Source organism: Engraulis encrasicolus, chromosome 7, assembly GCF_034702125.1.
Source record: "Engraulis encrasicolus isolate BLACKSEA-1 chromosome 7, IST_EnEncr_1.0, whole genome shotgun sequence".
NCBI classification, from domain to species: domain Eukaryota; kingdom Metazoa; phylum Chordata; class Actinopteri; order Clupeiformes; family Engraulidae; genus Engraulis; species Engraulis encrasicolus.
This window is the reverse complement of record NC_085863.1, coordinates 26,141,487-26,161,325: the sequence shown is the minus strand read 5'-3', so window position 1 is coordinate 26,161,325 and position 19,839 is coordinate 26,141,487. Positions and strand designations below refer to the sequence as shown.

The 19,839-nt window shown below is 43.9% G+C and overlaps 2 protein-coding genes across 7 annotated transcripts in view; both read left to right on the top strand.

Annotated features, from left to right (window-relative positions):
* Positions 1-7,699, top strand: part of mark2a (MAP/microtubule affinity-regulating kinase 2a) — a 65,949-nt gene extending 58,250 nt beyond the window's left edge. For 2 of the 5 annotated variants that reach the window (XM_063203155.1, XM_063203154.1), the window contains exons 16-18: positions 28-54; positions 4,523-4,561; positions 5,589-7,699. In XM_063203155.1, coding sequence (XP_063059225.1) covers positions 28-54; positions 4,523-4,561; positions 5,589-6,054 — 532 coding nt within the window. In that variant the 3' untranslated portion in view covers positions 6,055-7,699. The remainder of the gene's footprint in view (positions 1-27; positions 55-4,522; positions 4,562-5,588) is intronic. The other 3 variants (XM_063203156.1, XM_063203158.1, XM_063203159.1) reach the window with 3 other exon arrangements.
* A 2,079-nt stretch (positions 7,700-9,778) lies between these two features.
* On the top strand, positions 9,779-13,537 carry zgc:77262 (uncharacterized protein LOC402952 homolog). Of its 2 annotated transcripts, none has more exons than XM_063203152.1 (2): positions 9,779-9,996; positions 11,845-13,537. In XM_063203152.1, exon 2 carries the CDS (start codon positions 11,986-11,988, stop codon positions 12,949-12,951), a length of 966 nt encoding a protein of 321 aa, XP_063059222.1. In that variant the 5' UTR covers positions 9,779-9,996; positions 11,845-11,985; the 3' UTR covers positions 12,952-13,537. The 2 variants fall into 2 exon arrangements, with proteins under 2 accessions (XP_063059222.1, XP_063059223.1); XM_063203153.1 differs by having other exon boundaries at positions 9,964-10,050.
* Positions 13,538-19,839: the final 6,302 nt, after the last annotated feature.

Here is a 19,839-nt window from a genome sequence, read left to right as displayed (position 1 = left end):
CCTTTTTTTCTTCCACCCTCTTTGTAGAAATCTCTCGTTCAGGTTCGCCAGAAGGTAGGCAATAACCACCATCAACATCATCAAGTTACTCCTCATCCCTTTTTTTTTTCTCTTTCTAAGATCTTCTCGTCTTGTCATGCCATCCTCTTCTCCCTGTGCCATCCGTCCCATGTCCTTCTGGGTCCTCCTTGAGCCCAAAGCGTGGTTGGCCTGGCCTGGTTTCTGGCCCGATTCCGGGCCGAATCCGGGGCCGGGCGCCTGCTGCGATCTCGGTGTCCATCCCATTGTCTAATCTCCTGTCCTCGCCTTGTGCTTGTGGCCTCGTGCTTTGCTGATGCCCCACATCCATGGACAATAGACAATACAAAGTTTCCCCGCTGTCAGCCTAATATAAGCACAACAGTTTTGCGGGGACTTTTTGCAGATTCTATGTCCCGATAAGATAGCAAATGAGCAAGTTACCTTTGAAGAGTGTTTTTTGCAGTGCCACAAGTACAAGGCGAGGACGGGAGGTTTGATAATGAGATGGACCCTCGTGTCCTTTGAACTCTTTTGCTGCTCAGATGTCTCACGACGCGTCTCCTCCATCATGTGACTTACGTACTTGTTGTCGGTCCTCAACTAAACTAACAACTGCCGGCCGTGTTGCTCGCTCGCAGCTCGCCAGGCCCGTGCATCACTCACTTCCTCTACTCACCTATTCATCCATTCATCCATCCGTGCTCGCTCGCTCGCTCACCCATCATGAATGGTGCGTCTGCCCGTTCTTATTGTACTCACATCCTCGTCCTCGTGCCTGCAGCCAGCCGTGCCCAGTGCAGATGCTGATGCCGCTGTTGCTGCCATGTCATCTGCGGGAGAGAGAGAAAGTGTGTGTGTGCGTGCGTGCGTGTGGCCCTTATGGTACGTACGTTCCAGAAGGGTGTCTGCTTGTGCTCAGCCTACTGTATGTGCTCAGTTGTCTTGTGCCCACCTACCTGCATTCCTGCCTGACCCGACCTCCCGCAGTCCTCCACCCCACACCACCCCTCCACCAACCCAAACTCATCCGCTTGGTGGTCCGACCCACCCATCGGATCCTAACTTCTACAATGCAGTTACTGTACGACAATGGCAGCACCACGCAAACAGTCAACAACCCCCAGGGGGTTAAGGGACTATCAACGAAGCCCCTTATTCAACAGAACCAGAATAATAAGTCAGTATGTGCTGTATGTGGACCTACATTTACACTGACCTGCACATGCACTCAGCTAAAGTGCTGGGAGATTAGATTTTACTGTGATGAGTGTGTAGACTGTGGTAGAGATTGTAGAGATGTGCCGTGGGCGACTGGGAGTGTCTTGTGGTGTATACAGTATGATGTATAGAGTAGTGATGCTTTTACTGGTAGTGTCTCCTCCTAGATACTATCAACTCTCCCTGTTTTGAGGCAGTGGCATAGAAAGATTACACATTCCAACATGATCCAATAGACAATAGAGGGTTCTGCTTTCCTGAGGAATGACTGAGGTTGCTAATGTCAGAGAACACTTACCATATATTATCATACAAACCCCAACTCCATGGAAGTTGGGACACAAGGTGAGATGTGAATAATAACAGAATACTGCCATTTTCAAAAGGTCTGATTCTTACATTAGATGGAGATCGGCACAAAGAAAACATATCAGCCATCAAAACTGACCAGAATTATTGTTTTGGGGGATATTCATGAATATGTAAAAACAACACGTCTCAAAAGAATTGGGACAGGGACAACAAAAGGCAGCAAATGTCGAAGACTAAAACCAAAACAAAAGACAACACTTAATAGTTAATTACATTAACCGGTGAGATTATTTTATATAAATAACAGTGTTAATTCCTATCTTGGGCATGATTTCACCAGCTTAAATGGTGGGTGTATTCCTTGTCATGTTTTGCAATGTTTTCCTTTCTGTAGTCCTTACAGTGTGACAGGTCTTGACCAAAAGCCCACCATTTTTTCACCTGCTGGTCCTTATGATGTAGTTAAACTGTTAAAACATAGTAGAGGAAGCAATTTGTCCTTACTATGTTGCAGTACTTGAAGATTTCCCTTCAAAATATAATGCATGAGTGGCTTTTCATGCTGTTTAAAACCCATTTATATCATTCAGCACTGTATTTAACTCTACAGATGAGTGAGAACAACTTAAGAACAACTTGAAGTTAGCACTAACACAAGTTGGATGGTCCATTTTCACTGTAGCACAGGATGTGCAAGACTCTATTATCTTCAAAAATAATTGACTTCTACAACTTCTGCTGACTTCTGTCAGCAAAGGACAGTTTCCCTTGTCTTCTGGGTCTATTTCAAGTGAGCTCGGGTGCATAGGAGAATGTTAAACCCCTCTATCATTTGCACACATGAAGCATTCTTAATATGGTCAATTTTCAATAGCTGTAATTCTTGGAGTGCTACAGTGAGACTACAGCCAATATATATTTCACGATGCCATGAACATATACAATGACTTTAATGACAAGAATATATCTTATATACACTCAATCATGGTAAATTAAAGGTAATTCAAAAATGCATGTAATAACTATGGTAATTATTCCCTCTGCGTCTTTAATTCTGGGTGACTCAGCTTCTCTGTGATGGTCTTATACCTGGACACTCATATTGTAATGTTCTTCTTTGTTGTTTTATCTTATTTGGATGTTTCAGTATTACATTTTACTGATCCCCGTCCTAACTTATTTGAGACGTGTTGCAGTTATCAAATTAGAAATTAGTACATATGTTCCCCAAAACAATATTTTTTTCTCTGTTTTAACACTTAATATGTTGTCTTTTTACTATTCCCCATCTAATGAATGGATTGAATGTTTTGAAAATTATTGCATTTTGAGTTTATTCACAGTTTACCAAACGTCCCAACTTCACCAGAGTTGGGGTTTGTATATGGCAGGTAAGGGGTGAGCACTCATGCAGTGTACTCGTGGATGACGGATGAGTGATCATCAGTCAGTGCATAATGGGGTGGGGAACAGGTTTTGTGTCAGGCTGCTGCTAATGATGCTCCTCTGTACTACTGTGTTGTTTGCCCTCTGCTAGGCTAGGCCTATGCTAGCCTCCACTGCTGTCTCCTAGTCACAAGGTAGGCCAGTGGTAGCCCTATCTCTTCAAGCTAAGCTAATGCTATTTCAGTTAATGTTCTAACCAACTAGCTTCATACCTTTTGTATCTGATTTTGTATCTAATGCTAGCCATACCTTCATTGTGAAGCCAAAGTAATGATGGCCACGCAGGTTTTTTTGGTCTGGGCTAGTGCTAATTAGGAGTTTGTTGACTACGGTATTCTATAGCAGGCCCACTTCTTAGTTATTTCCTCCATACAAGTGCTAACAGCAGTTTGAATTGGTTTATGCTCAATTTTGGACAATGAGCTTACTGCCATCTAGGTTGGCTTTCACTGTACAGCATTCTGAATAGCATTCTAGCAGAGATAATACAATACAGGAAGAGGATTTACCATCTCTCTGACTCTAGTTTTTCAGGATCCTTTGCCTCCTGGTGGTGTAGTTGTGTATTACACATGAGGAAGCTGAACCTTAGTCAGGCCTTTGACATGTAGCAATACAGAGGGCCTGTATTCCAAACAAAGGTGTGTGTGTGTGTGTGTGTGTGTGTGTGTGTGTGTGTGTGTGTGTGTGTGTGTGTGTGTGTGTGTGTGTGTGTGTGTGTGTGTGTGTGTGTGTGTGTGTCTGCGTGCGCACGTGTGTATGTCTGTGTGTGTGTGCGTCTGCGTGCTTGTCTGCGTGCACTTCTGTCTGCGTGTGCTCTGGCTATGCAGGCCTGGTGGACAGGAAGACAGTGTTTTTGGGTTGGGAACTACTTCACTTTAGTATTGTTGTTTGTTTTGCCTATGCTGCCTGGTGGAGGGGGTATTAACACAGGGGGATTTGGCACACGGGTCCAACTTCCATTCTCAGTTTGAGAGAGACAGATTAACACGCATGTAAACACAAACAGTTCAGCATTTTGAGGAGTTAAAACACTGCTTTCATCACCTTAGAGTTGCTGTAGCCCCATAATGCACACTGTTCCGCCAAAAACATCTTATTGCCATTGTACTACACTACTATGACATTACACAGAGCCTTTAGCAATACATTATTACTTGGTCATTGCCATTTTGTCATTGCAAGTTTTTAACAGGGCCCATGTTTTAGCAGGCTAAGTGGAGCCCGTTTACAAATAGGCAAAAAACGATAATCTCTGTAAATCTCTGCACAAGTATAAGTGACAGCTTCTGACACTCATTACAGATCACACCCTTGCTGAGAACTTTCTAGAATTCACCAAGATTCTGCAGTGAAATGTGAAGCAGTCAAAGGGGCATTCTAGAACTGGGTTATAATAGCATCTTGAGGTGCTTCTGTTATGTGGGTGATGGTGGTCAGAATGACTAACTTGACTGGGGAAGTAAAGTGAGTGTGAATAGAGGTTGATGGAAGAACTAAACTTGTTACTGGTTGTTTCTTTGAGGAACCCCTATGAGGGCCAGGGCCAAGATGAGGCCTGCAGGTGAGAAAAACCCCGCCCACTAATGAACACCACCAATAAAACACAGAGCCGCCAAAAAGCTGGAATAGCCAATCATGTAATCAGTAGACACCACTTTGTTTTGATTGGTCAGGATGATTTAGAGAATGATAGGTTTTGTCACTCAATTAAAAATGATTGTCAATGAACCAATGATATACCACTAGTACTCACTATATAATGCAAGATGCTACCCATTTCATGGGGGAAAAAATACACTTGCACATTAACGGCCAAGTTTGTATTAACTTCACTAATCAGCTTATAATAATGAGCTGCACAATCAGCTTACACTCTCACATCCTTAGCTTTAGTTGTTGATTTCTTTGTTTCACAAGATGCTCTCAGCCATTGACATGTGACTGCATTGTAGCTTTATATCGTCAAGATTGCACACTGTTATGTTCATGTTGCATGTGTGGTAGTTGTTATTCATTATACTTGTGTTTTTTAGTACATGTGTGTATATATGTAATGTGTACGCCTGGGAGAGAGAAGAGCAAGCAAAAAAAGAGACAGGCAAAGAGAAGTTTTCAGTGACATGAATTCCGATCACAAACTGTACAAATAATGTGAATAGTATACATTAACTGTATACAATGTTGACAAATCTACCTCACCACTCTGAAACCCAAATCCTTCTCTTAGTATTCACTTGCATCCTTTTAGTTGATGATCTCTCATCGCAGCTCTGACTCTACCCCTGGCCATCATATTTTCAGTGTAATGTGTCTTATGCTACTTGCTTTACTGTTTCTTTCCTTCATTGTTTTATTTATTCCCCTTTAATTCTTCACATTCTCCTCTGTCTCTCACTATCTCTCTGTTGCTCTGTTTCTATCCACTTCCCTCCTTTTTGCCCACCTCTTTCCCATCTTCTATTCCTGCTATCCCTCTCTCTCCATGTCTCTCTCCTTTCCTTTCCTCTCTTCTCCCTCCACCTGTATCTTTTCTTCTCTCTGTCTCTCTCTATCTCTCCTTTCTTCTCCCCCTTCCCTCTGTCCCTCAGGCCCATGCTTAGCACGGCGGACAAGATCGAGAAGGGCGGCACGCTGGGCTCGGGCGACGAGAACCACCACCAGCGCGACTCGCTGCAGCGCTCCCCAGGCGGCACCATGGTCAGCGGCGTGGCGTCACCGGGACAACCCGGCCTCAACGCCGGCCCCCGGGACAAGCCGCGCTCGCTGCGCTTCACCTGGAACATGAAGACCACGTCGTCCATGGAGCCGGCGGAGATGATGAAGGAGATCCGCAAGGTGCTGGACGCCAACAACTGCGAATACGAGTCGCGCGAGTGCTTCCTGCTGCAGTGCATCTCCGGCAACCCGCTGCGCGAGGACTTCGTCCAGTGGGAGATGGAGGTGTGCAAGCTGCCGCGCCTCTCGCTCAACGGCGTGCGCTTCAAGCGCGTTGCGGGGACCTCGGTCGCCTTCAAGCGCATCTACTCCAAGATCGCCAACGAGCTGAAGCTGTGAGAAGGAGGAGGAGGAGGAGGAGTGGGGTTGAGTTGGGGGGGAAGAGACACACAATCTACCCCAAGATTGCCAACGAGCTGAAGCTGTGAGGAGGTGAAGCAGGAGGAGGAGGAGGAGGAGGAGGAGGAGCAGGAGGAGAATTGCCAGAGGAGTGGCGTTGATGGGGTGGGGGAGGAAGAAACACACACATGCATACACACACATTAGTTTTCTCAGAAAACTTAGTAAGGACATGGGGGAAAGAAGAGAATGCAGAAGGTGAGGCAGGTGGAACTTTGTTGTGATATTGTCATCATCATAATCATCATCATCAGCTGCTGCTGCCCCAGTAGCAGCAGGAGGTGTCTGTGAAAGCAGTGCACTGCACTGAAGGTGGACAATGACCTGGAAAGACATTGCTGGAAAGAGGATGTTCATGTGTGTTTGTATAGATATTTGAAAATGATCGCTATATTTTATTTTGGGCGGAGGTGTCCATTTCTCTCCTTTTTTGTTGTTCTCTCTCTCTCTCTCTCTCTCTCTCTCTCTCTCTCTCTCTCTCTCTCTCTCTCTCTCTCTCTCTCTCTCTCTCTCTCCGGTTTGGGTTAGCTGTCAACCCCTGTCTGTTCCTGTTGGGTTTCACTGGTCAGTTGTTTTTTAATTTCAGTTTTGTTTCAATATTTTTTTCACTGGACTTCACCGTGATTCTCTATTTAGAGAAGAGGAAAAACATTGCTGATTTTTTTCCCCATTGTTATTATGTCCTTAAAGATACATCCTAACAGGAACTCAAGTCCCAAAAAAGTGCTGTCTAGTATTTCTTTTGTAAAAAAAAAAAAAAAGACAGAAGAAAAATAAACCAATGTATCACATGTGCTGCCATTCATTCACCTGGACCTTTTTGCATATCCTCTCCATGACCTGCCCAGTGGAGGTACAGTGGTGGGTAGGAAGTGCTGTGTAAACTCGAGAACCTCCTGGTCTCGATCACGTCTGCAAGTGAGTAAGGAAGCGTCTGTCTTGTCTTTAGTGCCGAGTCTGCATATTGACACCTTGAATGTAGACGCCCCTGTCATGGTGGACAACAGCAGGGACAGACAGCTGAACTGTCTCTCACAGAGCCCTTTTTTTGAACACACACACACACAGAACAACAAAATGACTTTGCATACACATATCACGCTGGTCGCTGGTTCCTCATCCAGCCCACTGTTGGTGTGCTATTATCGCTGATCCTCTTCGCTGATTGGTAGAGGAGACTCTTATTGTTTGTCTTTGCCTCACCCGTCCCCAGTGGCACCTTGGAGAAACATGAGACTATATGAAACATACCACTCCGTTCACATCCGGACTCAGTCTATCACAAACCAAACAAGTATGTTAAGTTGCATTTTGTCCTCACTGTCTTTATTTCATTTGATTTTTTTAGTCTCTCTCTATCTCTCTGTACTCTTTTTTTCCAACAGCAGGGGTCATATATCAGAGATTCTAATCAAGGGCCAATCGATTAATTATTGTTGAACTGTAATGTAATTACGAGTTGCTGGGTGGAGTTTATGTGCTGCACTGGAGTGTGAGTTTCGTTGCCTTTCTCTGGAGAAAATAATGATAATGATTATTATCATTACTATTAATAATATTATATGAATAAATACGTTTGAATGAGTTCTGGTCTGATCTGGTACCGCCTCTTAATTTCTTTGTCCCTTTACCGTTCCAATAACGAATCTCTCTACATTTTCTAGTTGCCAAGAAAATATGAGAAAGAAACCCAACAGCATCGGCCCCTGGGGACTGCCAGCCCACTGGGATATGCCCTGTATGTCAGATTAGCAGTCCAGGACTATTGTTACACATTCGTGTGATGGACGCTAAATCAGACCACACTGACCATTTTTCAATTTGCAGGAAAAGAGTAAGTGCAAGTGTAAGAAAGATCCTGCATATGGACAGTGTGAGATCTTCCTTACACTTGAATGACAACCTCACTGGCGTAATATCCTACGCGCCTGGCCAACTACAGAAGTGTGCACACTCAATCTCCAGTAGTGAAACACACAAAAGGCAGGGCAGGCCGTGCCTATGGAGATTTGATATCATCTTGACTTAGCTGGCCTTTTATAAATGGTCGTCAATGCAGAGAGCAGTATGTGTGTAGGAGACTCGCCAGACACGAGGACAGGGCCGCGGACCGCTTCGGCTGGGCCTGGGACAAAGTCATCTTAAAGCCTGTGTCAATGTGGACTCAATTCTGGGCCCTTTCTGTCCCTGGGCACAGGCCAACTGACCCCTTTGCCCCCCCCCGGCTACCCTGCACTGGGATTCCAATTCAATTTCTGCTGATGTCGTCTGCCAAGACATCCAAATGAGGGGTGTGGGTGGGGGAGGTACATTACATAAGACATGCTCAGAGCAGTCCTGGAGGCTGCAATTGTATTAAGGTAAATAGTCGATTGTAAATTTCAGAATTGCGTAAGGACTGTTAATGTTAGCAGCCTACACTACTCAGCCTGCCTGACATGTGAATTCGTCTTGATTAATCCATATCAATCTTCATCTAATTCAAGATCTTTTGAAATTGTATAGAATTTTGTAATACACAGCATAACAATATATGGCTCCTATAAGAAGGACTTTGAGAGAAGATGAAACATGTTGAGACTGGAGTGCTGGAGAAGGTTACTAGTTACACTGTTCACTTAAAAAGTTGGATGTATTCCTTTGTAAAACGCCGTGGCATATTCGAAGATCCAATTGCATTGTCTCATGTAGTGGTTTAGGTCTGTCATCCAGTGTGTGTGATGACATTGTAGGCCATGTCCCTACCACTGACATACAAACCCCAACTCCATAGAAGTTGGGACACAAGGTAAATTGTGAACAATATCAAATTACTGCCATTTTCAAAACGTCTGAATCTTACATTAGATGTAGAACGGCACAAAGAAAACATATCAGCCAATCAAAACTAAACCAAAATTATTGTTTTGGGGGATATTCATGAATATGTGAAAACAACACGTCTCAAAAGAATTGGGACAGGGACAATAAAAGGCAGCAAATTCTTCTGGGTCTAGTTCAAGAGAGCTCGGGTGCATAGGAGAATGTTAAACCCCTCTATCATTTGCACACATTAAGCATTCTTAATATGGTCAATTTTCAATAGCTGTAATTCTTGGAGTGCTAGAATGAGACTAAAGCGGATATATATTTCACGATGTCATGAACCAATACAATGATTTTAATGACAAAAATATGTCTTATATAGGCTACACTCAATCATGATAAATCAAAGGAAATTTAAAAAATGTATGTAATAACTATGGTAATTATTCTCTCTGCATCTTTAATTCTGAGTGACTCTTCTCTGTGATGGTCTTATACCTGGACACTCATATTGTCCATCAGGACAATTCATTTTGAAATGTTCTTCTTTGTTTGTTTGTTTTTTTGTTTAGCCTATTACATCTCACTGATCCCTGTCCCAACTTATTTGAGACGTGTTAGAAATGAGTATATGTCCCCCAAAACAATATATTTTTTTTAGTTTTAAGACTTATGTATTTTCACTATTCTCCATCTAATGAATGGTTTGAATGGTTTGAAAATGATAGCATTTTAATTTTATTCATAGTTTACCAAACGTCCCAACTTCACCGGAGTTGGGTTTTGTAATTATCAGTGGTCCCTGCCATAGACTGTATAAAAAAGGCCCCTACTAGGGCATTCCTGGACAAAAAAACTGGCTACTAAAAATTGTCTGTAGTGGACTTCTCTATAAATGTGTAATACTTAGAGACAAGGTCTCTACACACGATACACTTTAGTTCTGTTGCATTACCTCCCTTGTCCAAGGGGGCGGTAGCGCACAGCAGAGCCCTATAGATACTATTTAGTGGTTCAGCAAGTGAAACCAGGGGCTAGTCCTTTCCTCCCTTCAGACCAGGGAACTCAACGTCAAAGGTACACATTTGTTGCATTCGTTGACTTATCTGCAAATATAGTTGAGGTTCTTTGGTATGTATAAACAGGACTATAATCTCTAAAAAAGTGCTTCTCAGTTTATCCCGCCAGAGTTTGTAATTCGGTGGTGGTGATGGTAGATTGGTTTACAATGCTGCTCCAACGTTAGCTTCTGGCTGGTGAGGAGCTATTACGAAGCGACAGTCCGACTAGATGTTTTTCTAAATACATAGATATTCAAACCGACCTTCAAAATGATTGAGGTAAAAGAGTATCATACTGGTGAGTGGTGAAATGTTTGATATTTGAACCGAAATGTTTCTATCGTCTTCGCCTTGTATGCTACGTTTCCACGATCGCCAGGACAGGGGTAGCATCAGCTGTTCAGCCGGTTTCCCGTTTAGTGCTAATCTAGTCGTTTTGTGTTGCTGGCAAGGCTGAATCTCAAATGGTGCACTTGTGCACTTTAGTGTTCATGTTTCAGTGCGTATGCCGTATTAGTTACGCACTGAAACATAGTGCCCGAAGTGCACAAGTGTGCCATTTGAGATCATGTCGTTGTCCTGTATGACATTGTAATTCATTGAAATGCTACTTCAACGTGTATTTTTTGGAGATGTTTCAGCACGGGCTTATTTCTTCCACATGTTTGACTACTTGCCGAATTGGCACTGCAAATCTGCCTTAGGGCAAAATGTTGAATCTACCAGCTGGTCCCGGTAGTCTCACTGTCTCAGTAGTTATTAGGGTGTTACCCTGGTGACACAAGCATTGGGCATTGACGTTTGATGATCTTGATAAGCTGTTTTAGAAATCTTTGAGCAACACTTTCTGAAGGCACCAGATCAGCAACAGAACTGCAAATGAAAGTCAGAAGCTATGTGTTTTGGGACTCCCAGGCTCGTGACATTCTTGAACATGTGGTTGCACAGTATGGGCAGTCAGATATTGTAGGAGTAGGCCTCCCGTCTCTCTTGTATGGCTGTAGCAGTAGGTACTTGGAACCAGTGACTGACTGCACACGTTTAAATGAACTAGCCATCCCAGAAGACTGAAACCACCTGCCGTCTGTCTGCGTAGGTTGTGTATCATAGTTCAGCTGCCATAAGGAGGCGAATTTTGATATTGGTGCAAATGGAATGCCCGTGTGCATTTTTGGCACAAAAAATAATGGCCCCATTTATGCCTTCATTGAACTTTGTCAGGGTCTGAGTTGATAGCATACCACTGCTGTTGTAATTACATTTGTAAGTGTAATTACACTGAATACAACTCTGGCCAGCGTTTTATCTTTGTTGATGTTGCATACCGCTGTGACTCACTGTTTTGCCACAGGTGCACTGTGTAATATTTTTTAGTAGTTAATTTCTGGAATCCATGCTGCCCATTTACAAATGTTACCTTTTTAACATACTTACCACCACCATCAAATTCTAAGTATTCAATATGAGTGGGATAATTGCACTTTTCATAGGCTACATTAAAACTAAAGGGGGATCTTCTCCATGGTCCGCCATTTTGAATTCCCAGAAATAGACATTTTTAGCTGCAAAACTTACTGCACTTTGGTCATATTAGTAAATATGACTTTATTACTCAGTAAATATTCATGAAAATATCAAATTTGCCAATTGGTAGCACAATTTCGAAGAGAAGCATATAGTTGCAATACCTATTCTGGCCACAATCCTACACAGTACACCTTTAAAAAGATCCTTATATTTCTCATCATACTTTAGTAGGTTGACGGATTGCAAGGAGTGTTGATGGTAGATGTTCCTCAAAGTTCACACATTTGCAGTCCTCCATTTACAACTGTAAACTTGAAGTATTTTTTATTCTTTTTAGGTTCCACACTGCTGCTGTTGACGGAGCCAAACCTGTTTCAAGGTGTGTTGTTTTTTGTATGAACGAACCCCCCGTTAGTGTAAGCTAGTGTACTTGGCACTTTTCTGAGTTCTGGGTCTGACGTAACGTAAGACAGAGACGATGGTGAAAGTGTTTGTGGGCAACCTGAACACCTCCACCAAGGAGGAGGAGCTGCGCGAGGTCTTCGAGAAGTACGGCACGGTGGTGGACTGTGACATCATCTCCAACTATGGCTTCGTGCACATGAGCGAGGAGGAGGAGGCCAAGAAGGCCGTGGCGGAGCTCAACAAGCACCGCCTCAACGGCTTCAACATGACGGTGCAGTTCGCCACCACCAGGGTGCGCAACGCCACCAAGATCCACGTGGGCAACATCCCTGAGGGCGTGACGGCGCTGCGCGTGCGCGAGCTCTTCCAGGAGTACGGCAAGGTGCTGGAATGCGACGTGCTGAAGAAGTACGCCTTTGTGCACATGCAGCGGCACAAGGACGCCATGGAGGCCATCCACAAGCTCAACCACAGCAAGCTGGAGGGCCAGACGCTCTTTGTCTCGCTCTCGCACACCAACCCAGGCAAGCAGGCGCCTCCCCCCCATGAGCCGTACCCACCGGGTCCCCCTCACCACCACCACCACTACCCACCCCACCCTTACCCGCCCGCCGCCTACCCGCCCCTGAGGAGCCGGCCCCTCGGTCGCCTACCGCCCCCTCCTCCCCCGCCCTCTCGCCTGCGTCCCCTGCCCCCGCCCCCGCCGCCCCCCATGCGCCTGAGGCCGCCCCGCTACGACTACGATCATGACCCGTACGACATCCCGCCACCTCCGCCCCCTTCTCTCCACGACCGCAACGGTCTGGACAGGCCCCTTCGCCGTCCGCCCCTCTGCGCCTACGAGGCGCCCCTAGAGCGCCGGGCCCTGCCCCCCCCTCCCGCGCACCTGTATCGAGAGCGCAGCCCGCTACGTTCCCTGCCCGGCCCGCCCACACGCCGACCTGTGCCACCGCCTCTGGCCCCCCTCGCCCGCTCGGGCCCGCCATACCAGCGCTACGCCACCACCGCTCGCTTCGATCAGGACGAGTACTATTACTGACCGCATGGCAGCCAGCCCAGATAGCCACGGGCTGCTAGTGCTCTGTCTGCTAGCAGCAGGAGCTACTATAATTACTATTTTAAATTATTATTCATGAATGGATGTTTGTCTGCTTGTGACTATGACGAAATAACAATACCGTGCTATATAGTCATGCTTCAGTCAGCTATTTAATGCAGTGAAAGTAAAGTACTGTTCCTTGTGAATTTGTAAGTAATATTACAAAAAACCTAAGTGGACACGGGAAGAGTAGTGAATATTAAATATTTTCGCTTTCCATTTGCGATTTTTTACGGGTAAGAGAACTGTTCATTTCAGTCATGTAAAGATGCAAAGCCTCTGCTGCCTGTGGGCTTCCTGATACCTACACCTTATTATTCTCTCTATGTCCATTTTCGGGGCTAATATCCGTCAAGCTATTTAATTAACACCTTGTTTACGTCTGTTAACTTTATTTTTCTGGAAAGAAAAAAACAAAGAAAGAAAAACAAATGACGTTTTACTTATTTTACTTAACTTATTTTTTGGAGTTTTCCGCCATTGTCTCTCTGAGTGCCCCGAATAAACCTACTGTTCTCTCCGCCAATGCTGCCGCCCCGTGCTCCTTTACTACGCCTGCTAGTCATCATAATGCGTGCCAAGAAGTACATGCCACGCTCCACGCATGACCACTGCCTCATCTGTACACTCCTGTACCAAAGTATTGCCTTCGATCCCCCTGTTACACCAGATAACTACAGTGTTGCTCTCTCTCATACACACACACACACACACACACTTGCTTGTGTTTTTATGACATTTAGGTCAGTAATGTTGAACATGAAGGTGCCAAGCAGTAAAACTAAATGCAACACATAGAGGCTTTTTTTCTTCATAAATTGCATTCAAACTTTGGTAAGTAGTTATTTTTAATACATTAACTTACAGATCATGCTGATTAAAAAAACTGTTGCTGCTAAATCGACACTTGTAAAATGCATGCACGCCGTAGTTCTTTTTTAATGTATCCTAGAAGACTGAGCTCTAAATTAACACCCGCAAACCAGCCAAATGCTGTTGAAAACACTGTTTGACTGCCAGAAGAGACACTTCACTTGCCACTTCGGCAGGTGGTAAGTGTGTATTCAGCTAGTAAGGTTAACATCTACTAGCCATATTGGCTGGTGATGGAAAAAGAGCTCATTTCGAGGCCTGTCTGACAGAAAGGAGAAATGGGAGCAGCATGTATTCATTTCCTGCTGCTGAGCCTTTCAGTTCAGTGTACATACTTTGGTTATGAGTGTACCATCAGTGATGCCTTTTCAAAAGACCAGTGCTCTTGTCAGGTGCTCAGCAGGGGTTAAAGTGTGGCAGCAGAGCTTACCGCGGCTCCGATCACACCACGCAAGCCTGAGAAGCCGCAGCTTAGCTCACCCACTGATGTATCAGGCTGATTATCTGCATGCAATACGGAAGCACATTAGTGTAAACAAACGCCAGCCAGCCAGACAAACCAGGATGAACACACCCACTGCTGTGTGTGTGTGTGTGTGTGTGTGAGAGAGAGAGAGAGAGTGTGTGTGTGTGTGTGTGTGTGTGTGTGTGTGTGTGTGTGTGTGTGTGTGTGACAGAGAGAAAGCATTTGAGTGTGTGTTTTAAAGCCTCTGGCCCTACTCTCCGCCTTCCACCGCCTCTCTTCCCTCGTCCCCCAAACTCGAGCTCTCCACGGGGAGGGAAGATCAAAGGGCCTGGCCTCCTCCACCAACCAACAAACCAACCCCTGCCGCCATCACACGCTTAATAGCACTAGGCAAACTCGTACGTATAACCTCCGCCTTGCCTTGCCTTGCCTTGCCACCACCCCCTACCAGGGAATCCAGCACAGGGTAAGTATTCACAGTTCCACTAAGCACAATTCCACCAACCTGGGTTGCGTTTCCCAAAAACCCTTAAGTAGTTCTTAAGCCTAAGTAGTACTTAAGTATGAGGGGCCACCTAGGCAATTTACCACATCACTAAAAGTTTATGCATACAATCATTTTATAGGTCTACATACAATATTTTTTTTCTCGCTATGTAAATAAAATGGTTGGGCCAAGTGCATGTACGAGGTAAAATAGTGTATGTATAAACTTTTGGTGATGATGTGAGACCTGTTTCTGATATATTGCCTATTTAGCCCCTCATACTTAAGTACTAGTTTTTGGGAAACACAGCTCAGAACACTTTCAAATGGGTACAGTGGTGGAGGAAATGACACCCTGATGTATACGGGAGGAAAAAGTGTCAACAAATTGTCTGACTTTGAATATTAAATACTTGCCTAAATCCAGAGTTGGCGGTGTACAGTAAGTTCAAGCAGTAACAGCTGTCTCAGTGTGTGGGTACTGATTGGGATAAGTCCCTCCCAGTCTGCAAGTCTAACACCTTACATATAGATAGCTATTTTTTTTTGTCTAAATTTCAAGACTATCTCAGGGAGCATTCAATTGAGAGAGAAAATTGTGCACATCTCAAGTTAATTTGCAGGACAACGGCTGATGCAAGTTTGAGAGTGAGGAGTCTGCATACCGCACTTGAAATCCTTTTATTTTAGTACTTGATTTCATACTACATTTTGACCACTGGGGTCTTCTTCAGATTGTCTAAAAAACACAGACTAACTAGAGCAGGGGTGGGGAAACGTTTTCATCCAAGGGGCCACTTCAAATTTGATATTCCTCCGAGAGCTGTACTATGAACACAAAAAAAAGGATTTCCCGCTGCACTTAAGGCCTATATTGAAGGCAGCCTCCTTTACTACAGAGCCCGCCTTCACTAGCTCCCCTAAAATATAACTTGTATAGCCTACTGTTTTACTTAACAAACTGTTCTTTACCTCATTCTACGGTATCTCCCGCCATTTGTCTGTCTCTGTCTCTCTACCAGTGGTTCTTAACTGGAATAGTTTTGGGACCCACACTTTTCTATGGACATTATGTTGTTGTGACCCTATTTTTTTCTTAAGCAGTCAGAAACTGGTGAATTTATCAATTTATCTGTTTATCTGTTATTTTACACTTACATTCAACATGTGTCTTAACTAGTGGAGAGGAGTAAGTTATTAACAATGTTTCACCCTCTATTTGACATGACAGTCATTCATTCATTTCTTGTCTCATCTTGTCTCAACTTTGTAACTGGCAATGAAAGGGAGAATCAATACATTTGTACGCCACAGTTCCGTGTCCCACCGAGGACCCTTCAGCAACCCACTTTTGGGGTCCCGACCCACCAGTTAAGAAACACTGCTCCATATACAGGGGTTGGACAAAATAATGGAAACACCTGTCATTTTAGTGTGGGAAGTTACATGGCTCAAGTGGACCAACCTGTTAATCTTCATTAATTGCATATTGCACCAGTAAAGTGAAGTGTGAAGGTTCAATTAGCAGGGTAAGAGCTAGGGCTGGGCGATGTGGGAAAAAAAAAATATCACGATGGATTACTATCACGATAACGATATATATCACGATATTGCAATTACATGTTGTTGATGCTTCTGTAACATGTTTTTTGACGGATAGGGTTTTTGGCCCTACGCCAACCCATTTAACCTCTGGGCGAGGTGGTCCAATTTGTCTCACCTCTACCCTTTGACCTGTCCAGCTTGGGAGTCCCTACTAGGTACTTTTGCACCCGCTGGTATAGCTCTCGGGGTCACGGAGGCACTCAAGCCACCACCCCACGACAAGGGATGGACCGTGTGATGACAATTACATACATTTTCTGTTATTCTCTTTATTTGCTCTTTATTTTTTCATGTCGCAAAACAAACTTTACTTAAAATTGATCTTTTTATTGTTATTTTTACAGTTACATGAACTTACTGAAATGTAATTAAATGATATTCATTTGTATACAACGGATAAAATTCCTATCACGATATAAACAATATAGGTCACAATATACACTTTTATATCATGATAACGATATATATCATCATATTGCCCAGCCCTAGTAAGAGCATAGTTTTTCTCAAAACTTGAGCAAGACTTGCTGTCTCGGTCAAAGATGCAACAGTTACACGCGCACCAAGAAATTCTCCTTTTTGAACTCTGATACGTCACCCATAATGTTGTGTGCATTGCAAAATTTTGAGCAAAACTGTACTCTTACCCTGTTAACTGAACCATCACACTTCACTTTACTGGTGCAATGTGCCATTAATGAAGATTGGCCAACAGGTTGGTCCACTTGAGCCATGAAACTTCCACACTAAAATGACAGGTGTTTCCATTATTTTGTCCATCCCCATGTACATCACATTTGTCTCTTGCTGTCTCTTTATCCCTGTCTTGCCTCTCCAGCAGCCCTGAAGTAACTAAGGCCTCTTCAAATGCCAACAGCATAAGTATTTCACCTCAATGTTCTTTTGTATGGGCTTTTATGCCTTGTTATATTAACATTGAGACAGTGACAGGAAGCGAGTGGGAGAGAGAGATTGGGGGGGGGGGGGGGATGACCTCGGGCCGGAATCGAACCTGGGTCCCTGGCGTGGCAGTACTGTGTGCCACGGCCAAGGCGTCATCTGTATGATTTTAACTTCAGGGACTTATAACATCGTCAAGACGGCTTATTCATTGTTTTAGTAACACTTTATTTTAATGGTTCACTATTACTGTGGATCTACCACATTAGGTACAGTGTAATAACCAGTAAAACAATATTCAATACCATGTAATACCAGTGCAATACCATGTGCCAACCCTAACCCTTACCTTAGATGTAAGTACAACATCTTACATGTTAGACAGGTATTACATGGTATTAAATATTATTACACTGGTTATTACACTGTAGCCTACCTAATGTGGCAGATCCACTGTAATAGTGAACCATTAAAATGAAGTGTAATCATTGTTTCTTATCATGTGCTATTAGGGGTATATGAAATGCCGCCGCACCTTGAATGCAGCAAAAACAGATAGGTAAAATAGGTCAGGGAGTTGCATTTAAGACATGCATCCATTCAGATGGAAATGATGGTCATAGCCACATCATGAACTGTCCTATCCTAGAAAACTGTATTTGCATCCATTTCAACATTTGCATAGTTTACAAGTCAGTATTCTTCCATGCTGTGCTGTGGTGGTGAATTGTTTATGCCTATTGGATTTTTTTTTCATGTTCATTGTGTGGAGACAAATTTGTGTTATTATAAGACATTGGGGAAATAAAATCATTAAAAAAAATCTTAATATTTTTATATTTGCATTCCTTTGTTATTCTCTCAGTGTATCTGCATTTCTTCATTCTCTCAATCTGCTGTATGTATCGTCCGGATGTGGAAGCGTAGAAGGTTATGCTATAGTCCTTGTAAAACCTGTGATGAAATCATTTCATGTGTGTTAAACTGCTGTTATGGCAGTCGATAAACCCACATACACAGCTAGATATTGTGTAGGTGCGGTGGACAGGTTGTGAGATATATTGGCCCAGGACTGTCTTGTTGATGGACAGGCTACTGCAGCACAACTTTGCAGGGGGGTGGGGGGTTCTGTGGTTCTGAATGAAACTGAAAGCCCAATTGGGAAATTCCAACTCCCATTGTCATTGTGACACAGCACTCCACAGCAAACAAGTGAACACTGCACACAACGAAATGGCATGTATGCCTCACCCGTGCAAGGGGGCAGCCCTCAATGGCGCTGCAAGGGAGCAGTGCGGTGGGACGGTACCATGCTCAGGGTACCTCAGTCATTGCGGAGGATGGGGGAGGACACTGGTTAATTACTTCCCCCACCAACCTGGCAGGACGGGAGTCAAACCGGCAACCTTTGGGCTACAAGTCTGACGCCCTAACCACTTACCCATGATGACTGCCCAATCTGCCAGCTTTAGGGGGTCAAGAGCAGAGAAGATTGTGGAACAGAGCGCGCTCTAGAAACTTTGGTCAAGAGCTTCACATGAGCTCCAACAAGACTATGGGTGCATTCCAATATGCGACTTTGCGTCCTCCACTTGTGCTTGTGGCCTCATGTTTTGCTGATGCCCCGCCACAGAAGTAGCAAATTTATTTCAAATGTTCACTATTTTTACATTTCGCTTAGGGCCCCAGCTGAACCTAGAGTTGCCTGTGGCTCTCTTATGAAGCTCTTGTGAAGACAATGGGAATATGCATGTCCACCAATGCTTGCCTACATCTATTGGGCTGTGAGAGGGTTTCCACTTCACTGGTGATTTAAGTTACATTGTGATATTTCATAACAGCATGTCCAACCATTACCTCATAATATTTGTCTTAACTGGGTATATTTATCCGTAGTCACAAGAGGGAGCTATGCGCTAAGACTGAAATAGTTCCGCCTTTTCTTCAAACGCACAGCAGGGCCTTGGACCAATAGTGCACAATATGATGCTTTTAAAAAAACAACCATATTCAACAGCATACTCTGATATTGTGTGAACTTTTTGACTGTTGATGTGCACAGTCCTGTGTACAACCTGTAGATGCGTAAAAAATGAGAATAATGAACAATCACACTATAGAATTGAAATTCAAAAATATGGACAAAGATTTAGCTTATGCGCATAATGGGAGACTGGATCTGAAAGACAATTAAGATGTCTGGTGTCTCGGTATTTAATGAATGATAGTCCTACTGGTGATGGAGGAAACAAGTGATTGATTATTCGACCTGGCGAAATAAAGATATCAAATCCTGTCATCACACCGGGTGCAACTTTTTGCCTCATGCGTAAAAGCCACCTGGCGCCTTAACAATATCGGCTACTTACAGTGATGGACACAGGCCCTTTTGCAAAATATATACATGTTGATATCTATTCGTAATATTTCATCAATCTATCATTTAAATGTAGGCTAAGCCAGTGCGCCTCCACCTTTATCTGTCGCCGCGGCTTGGC